This window comes from Ambystoma mexicanum, chromosome 2p (assembly GCF_040938575.1).
Source record: "Ambystoma mexicanum isolate Mex_15411 chromosome 2p, UKY_AmexF1_1, whole genome shotgun sequence".
In the NCBI taxonomy this organism is placed as follows: domain Eukaryota; kingdom Metazoa; phylum Chordata; class Amphibia; order Caudata; family Ambystomatidae; genus Ambystoma; species Ambystoma mexicanum.
The window spans coordinates 95,740,755-95,747,915 of NC_090923.1; the positions used below are offsets into that span (position 1 = coordinate 95,740,755).

Sequence of the window (7,161 nt, forward strand, 5' to 3'; positions counted from 1 at the left end):
TATGCCACACCTCATGTTGCAGAAGCTCCTTTTGTGCATCATGTTCCATGTCCAAAACACCTCATGTTGGAGAAGCCCCTGCTGTGCACAATGTTCCATGCACAGCAGCTCATGATGGTTGTACTCCTACTGTACATAATGCTCCATATGCAACACCTCATGTTGGATTTCCTCATTCTGTACGTAATGTTCCATATGCAACACCTCATGTTGGATTTCCTCATTCTGTACGTAATGTTCCATATGCAACACCTCATGTTGGATTTCCTCATTCTGTACGTAATGTTCCATATGCAACACCTCAGGTTGGATGTACTCATACTTTACATAATGTTGCATGTGCAACACCTTCTGTTGGATTTCCTCATACTGTGCATAATGTTCCATGTGCAACACCACATGATGGTTGTACTCCTACTGTACATAATGCTCCATATGCAACACCTCATGTTGGATTTGCTCATACTGTGCATAATGTTCCATGTGCAACCCCACATGTTGGATTTGCTCATACTGTGCATAATGTTCCATGTGCAACCCCACATGTTGGATTTGCTCATACTGTGCATAATGTTCCATGTGCAACACCTCAGGTTGGATGTGCTCATACTGTAGATGATGTTTCATATGCAACACCTCATGTTGGATGTGCTCAGACTGTGCGTAATGTTCCATATGCAACCCCACATGTTGGATTTGCTCATACTGTGCAAAATGTTCCATATGCAACACCTTATGTTGGATGTGCTCATAGTGTACATAATATTTCACATGCAACACCTCATGTTGGATCTGCTCGCCCTGTGCATAATATTCCATATGCAACATCTCATGATGGATTTCCTCATTCTGTACGTAATGTTCCATATGCAACACCTCAGGTTGGATGTACTCATACTTTACATAATGTTGCATGTGCAACACCTTCTGTTGGATTTCCTCATACTGTGCATAATGTTCCATGTGCAACACCTCAGGTTGGATTTGCTCATACTGTGCATAATGTTCCATGTGCAACCCCACATGTTGGATTTGCTCATACTGTGCATAATGCTCCATATGCAACACCTCATGTTGGATTTCCTCATTCTGTATGTAATGTTCCATATGCAACTCTTCAGGTTGGATGTACTCATACTGTCAGGGCTTTAAGTGGGGTAAGAAATCGAGGGGGGGCCTCATTTGGGGGCGTGGCCTGTGGGGGGCGTGGCCTAAAACGTACGCAAATCGTAAGGTATGCACACACATATATATGCATGTTATATATCTGTGTGCGTACCTTACTATGGTTTGTGTACTTTGCAAATACATATTTCTATGTTTAGAAAAGATGGCTTGCAAAGTAAACAAACCATAGTAAGGTACGCACACAGATATATAACATGCATATATATGTGTGTGTGCATACCTTACGGTTTGCTTACTTTTCAGGCCATTTTTTTTTTAAACATTTTGTTTTATAAAAGATGGCTTTGAAAGTACACAATTCAAGCCATCTTTTATAAAGCTTTGACTACGGACAAAATTGTCCGTCGGCAAAGCTTTATAAAAGATGGCTTGAATTGTGTACTTTCAAAGCCATCTTTCATAAACCTCGCAACATGTCAAGGAATCCCCAGGTTCGCCGAGGGTTAAAGACGCCTCGGCGACCTGGGGAAACAAAGGGACAGTAACTGCCTCTGGTGACCCCTCGCGCGAGAGGTCACCAGAGGCAGTTATTATGACTGACAGAAGTGGCAGCCAGGCACAGCATCGCTGTGGTTGGCTGCCACATTTGTCAGATCGCCTGACTTCATGGCAGGCGCATCTCCCGTCGCGGCGGCAGCCGCGACGGGATAATGCATCCCGCCAATGTTGCGTGCGGTGGGACGGGGCCCGGCAGGGCCCCGGCTCAGTCCCACTTTTTGGAGACTGCCGGGGCGGCCCCGGCTGGCCCCGGCCCACTTAAAGCCCTGCATACTGTACATGATGTTTCATACGCAACACCGCATGATGGATGTGCTCATACTGTGCATAATGTTCCATGTGCAACCCCTCATGTTGGATTTGCTCATACTGTGCATAATGTTCCATGTGCAACCCCTCATGTTGGATTTGCTCATACTGTGCATAATGTTCCATGTGCAACCCCTCATGTTGGATTTGCTCATACTGTGCATAATGTTCCATGTGCAACCCCTCATGTTGGATTTGCTCATACTGTGCATAATGTTCCATGTGCAACCCCACATGTTGGATGTGCTCATACTGTGCATAATGTTCCATGTGCAACACCTCAGGTTGGATTTGTTCATACTGTGCATAATGTTCTGTATGCAACACCTCAGGTTGGATTTGTTCATACTGTGCATAATGTTCCATGTGCAACACCTCAGGTTGGATTTGTTCATACTGTGCATAATGTTCTGTATGCAACACCTCAGGTTGGATTTGTTCATACTGTGCATAATGTTCTGTATGCAACACCTCAGGTTGGATGTACTCATTCTGTACATAATGTTCTGTATGCAACACCTCATGTGGAATTTCCTCATACTGTACATAATGTTCCATGTGCAACACTTCATGTTGGATTTGCTCAGACTGTACATAGTGTTTTGAAAAAAGCGCTGCTGTCTCTTGTAGCAAATCCCCCTAAACACAAAAAGGGCAACATGCTGAGCAGTGCGCGCTTTGTAATTCTGGCCATTAGTGGTGCTGAAAGTGTTGCCTGTAGGATGGATCTATTGCCATGTGAAGTAAAGTTAGAAGAGAGATTAGCTGTGAGGAAGAACATACAGCCTGTGGGTGTTGCTTCGTTATTTATGCACCCATTAAAGGTCCATAGCCATGAATACCCTATGGCCAGTCCCTTCAACTCCCTGCTCCTCCCTGCCCCAAAACACATCCCCTGGAAACTCGTTGAGTCTAGTTCTGTACTTTCTGAACAGCCTCTGAAAGGCAATGGTTTCATTGCAGCTACAAACCAGCTCTGGATGTATTAAAACTCTATTAACCAAGTGTACCTTGAGATTCCTGATTTATAAGTATTATGTACAGTCTTGTATCTGTTCCTTGCACTGAATTCCTGTTAAAAATAAGCACTGGTAAAGTAAAGAGTCGAGGCCTTTGTACATGTATTAGCTAGACCTTTGTCAGGCATTGCCATCATATGCCCAGGTAGAAGAGCCATTTGCATCTTTTTGCTAGGTAGAACCGTTATGGCAGCGCCAGGAAAATGCGAATCACATGCCTACACAAAATCAAACCAGTTGGCTTTGCCAATTCCTCTTTAACAAAAGCCCACAGCCGATCTTATACACAGTAAAGTACTTCACAGGCAGGAAACTGTGCCGGCAATTGTCAGGTCTTCTTCTCACATTATTAAATGAACAGAAGGTTTGCAAACACATAGCGCCAAAGTTCCCTTGACCCAGAAATAACACTATTGATTTCTTTCTTCTGGCCTCCATTGTTGCAAATTGGATTTAAATGAGATTGTAAATTCCTACACAAACTCAGAGCTGTAATTTGCCCTCACCCCAAAATAAAAACGAACAAAATGGGCCTCATTACAAGTTGGGTGGTGCGGGTATTACCATATTCTGCCGCATTACGGCACTGCCCAACTATAAGTTTGGCGGAAAGTTGGAGGACTCACTTCCATCTATGAGGTAGAGGTAAATCCGCCAACTTTGCATCCAATTTTGGTGGATTTACCACAGTGCAATTACAGCTGCAGTAATTCTGCTGAAATCCTCCATTGAGCCCAATGGACACAAATAAATTGGGACTAATACTGCCACTTGTAATCCATATTATAGGAATTTTGTACAAAAAGCAGAACACACTTGCTTTTGGTGATTGCAAAATAGGTTATTTTGTAGCCCGACTGAACAAGTACTTTATTAACCATAACAGTGAAAGGCTGAGACGAACACGTGTGAATTACACCTATTGCATATCTCACACCGCGAAGCTGATGCACAACTGACTGAGCTATGCTGACCACATTGGAGTCTTTTCATTTTGTGAACGAGAGATGCTTAAACGCTTCATGAGTTCACTTGTGTGGTTTTAAGTGTGCTGGAGTTTCAGGCAAGTACTTATATCGGAGCTTAATTTGTAAAACAGTGCCAGGGGCATCTCTATGTCTGGCCTGACTTCCTGCCACTGTGTTGGATGGATGAAAGGTTCAAAGGTCCTTGTGGTGTTTTTGGTTTGGGATCTTGGGACTACGTCACACAACACGTTAAACCATAATCTTATAAACATATATGGGTAATTCTCTTAGGATGTCTGTGCATTTGAGACTGGAGCATGTGTGCAGCCATCCCTACTCTGAGACCCAGGTACAATTCAGCTCAGGAAAAAATACATTATATCCAGGCTGGCATGTCTGCCATTGGACTCCGGTGGAGTTCCCGAGGCCGGATGTTTTATCCTCCCATCCTAATACTATCCGAATCAGTATATATGGGGCCTCATTACGACCCAGACGGTAAGGGATTACTGGTACTGGTAAGGGCACTGGTGCCGGTAATCCCTTACCGCCCTATTCCGAGGTCCCTTTGCAGGTCCTCCCTTAACGCCTGGTTTTACCAGGCGTTAAGGACAGGACCCGCAAAGGGACTTTGGAGCTAATAACGGTACCGCAATTTGCGGTACCTTTATTACCGCCTTCCCCATTCCCATTGAACCCTATGGGGGCAAAAATGGGAATGGGAAGGGCCATGGTGAATGGGTAATTACCGCCCCCGCCAACCTTGGAATGGGGCAGTAATTGCTCCATTCACCATGGCGGAATCGGTAAGGTTCCGGCGGCAACTGGTTACCGCCTGGGTCGTAATGAGGTGCATGGTGTAAGTATATAAACATTTCAATGTCAGGGTAAGTGTTTTGCGAAATAGAACATACAACCATTTCATCACAGACATATTTGACATGTATAAAGATCTGTGGTCATTCTTATGTTCACAAAATGCTCATTGATTCCATAGAAATCATGCTCTCCCTGTTCCCTTTATCACAGGGGTATTTTGGATGAATGCCTTCGGACTGAACCAGGCTGTCCATCCGGGGATGATAAGTTATCAGAAAATAATATATGTGGTTATTGTAGCTTTTAGTAAAGTGCTTTGCTCACTAAGAGAAATGTAACAGTATCATGACAAAAATGTTCACTGTAAAATTAAAAAAGAACCAATTTACAATTTTAATACAATCATTTTCCTTTTTTGTATTTTCATAGCAGCTTATGCAACAACAACAAAAAACAGCTGAATTCCTACAACTTCCAAGGTATCTATCTTTTTCCTCTAGCCGCGCAACTGACAGCAACGGCTGGGATGGCACTAGCAAACATGCTCGAGGGAGACTATGGGCACGATTCATGGAAATAGGCGCATTGACCCCGCAAAATTTGTGCCACAAATAGTCCTTTGGGCATCACCGCGCCAATAAGATAACTTGCGTGCTGCGTGTAGTCAAAGAATTTCCCACGCATAACAGCGCTATGCACAAGGAGTGGCCGGAACACCCACAACACACACGCGCAAAGCAATTCCAGCCTTGCCTATAGATCTTTGTGCACTCCTCAACCACGTCATGCAAACCCCCACAACCAAGGCAGAACCCGGGAGACACTGCGTAGAGGTCCTCGTAACTTTTCCCAGCACCCCATCAACATGTGTAACATGTCTCATAAAAGTTGTCATTTACCGGTAAATATGCATGTGTACCCCCGAAAACCGTTCCTGCACCCTTCTATACTACTTCTAACGCATTTCGCTAACTTCTATCGGAACCCCAACTGTGTGCACGCACCCCTAAATCCAACATGCAATCTTCCTTCTGTGCAGTAATTCCTATGCGCATGTGTCTTTACACCTTCCTGCCAGTGGCGGTTACATTGAGAGCTTTGCATGGTCATTTCCCCGAGGTGAGGTTGCGTGGTCAGATCCATGAATACGACTTTACTTGCGCAGCTGTTGGCGTGTGATCGCCGTGCGCAGGCTGTACCTCGGAAATGGCCACAATTTTCCTGTTCTTCCTCATTGTGCATGTTCCACCTCCTACTGTGGTCTATGCACAGACCAAGCCCATGCTCTGCGAGGTTTCTCGTGCAATGCGATCTACTGCACGAAGGGACGTCTACGAGACAGCCCTGCAGTGTACTGATTTTCCCAGCGCAGTCGATTCCATGAATGAAGGGTTTCGCGCACTTTTTGGTGCAAAAAGTCCCTATTTGCCATACAATAAATTCCATGAATCAGGCCCAAAGAGCAAGACTGAGAGAGAAAGACAGTGTGTGCGCGTGTCTGTGGGAGAACGTCAGAGAGAGAACAAGAGCAAGAGGGAGATATAGATAGATAGAGAGAGAGAGAGAGAGAGAGAGAGAGAGAGAGAGAGAGAGCGAGAGAGAGGGGCAGTGGGGTGATAGAGAGTGATACATCAGCATGTCATACGCTGGGTAACCCTAGTGTAAGAATGCGAAAATGTAAAATGAAGTGGTCCATTTAAAAAGATCTTTGGCCTGTAAAATCAACAAAATTAAATACTAAGGACTGTTGGAGGCGATTCAGTTTTCCAGTTCCTTAAGTATATGCGGCCAGGGAAAATACATCATTTTCTCAAAGAAAGTTTCATGTAACTATTTTTTCTCAGCTTTCTAAGTTACCTTTTCCAGTGTTTGTGCTTCTGAAGATGAGAGCCGCTATGTAATTGAGAGTAGCAGGCAAGCTTATAGAAATATGAGAAAACTGTCCCAAATGCTGCATTGAAAATCATTTTATCTAGATATGCTGGCCTCTAACTATACCATTAATACACCTATGCAGGGCAGCCCATGTAACAATCCAATACTGTAAAATATATTAAAGCAGCCAGAAAGCTGGGCAGCTGGGGCAGAGTCAGCACTGGGAGAAGCCTAAAATCATGGCAAACAACACTGTCAGAATTGCAGCTGCTGCTTCAAAATAAGTCCCAGGGCTGAGCACCTGACACCTCCAGCATACGCCTAGCACTGCTTGTATTTCATTAGTTTCCCTCTTATTTTGAGAGACAGTTGGACAATTAGAATAACAGCATGTTTGTAGGGTCCCAGTAGCCAGGAGGTATGCTACTGCGCGAGACTGCACGAGTCTGAGGGTCCACATGGTGAAGGGGGGCACTAACAGAGTT

The 7,161-nt window shown here is 44.5% G+C and overlaps 1 protein-coding gene across 1 annotated transcript; it reads right to left on the reverse strand.

Moving 5' to 3' along the window:
• Window positions 1-414: 414 nt before the first annotated feature.
• Window positions 415-1,107, reverse strand: LOC138567718 (involucrin-like). Its single transcript, XM_069646191.1, has one exon. The coding sequence runs from the start codon at window positions 1,105-1,107 to the stop codon at window positions 415-417; it is 693 nt and encodes a 230-aa protein (XP_069502292.1).
• Between the last annotated feature and the right edge of the window lie 6,054 nt (window positions 1,108-7,161).

Excerpts from the sequence above, each read along its gene's own strand:
- LOC138567718 (XM_069646191.1), bottom strand. The coding sequence starts at position 1,107 with ATGGAACATTACATACAGAATGAGGAAATCCAACATGAGGTGTTGCAT.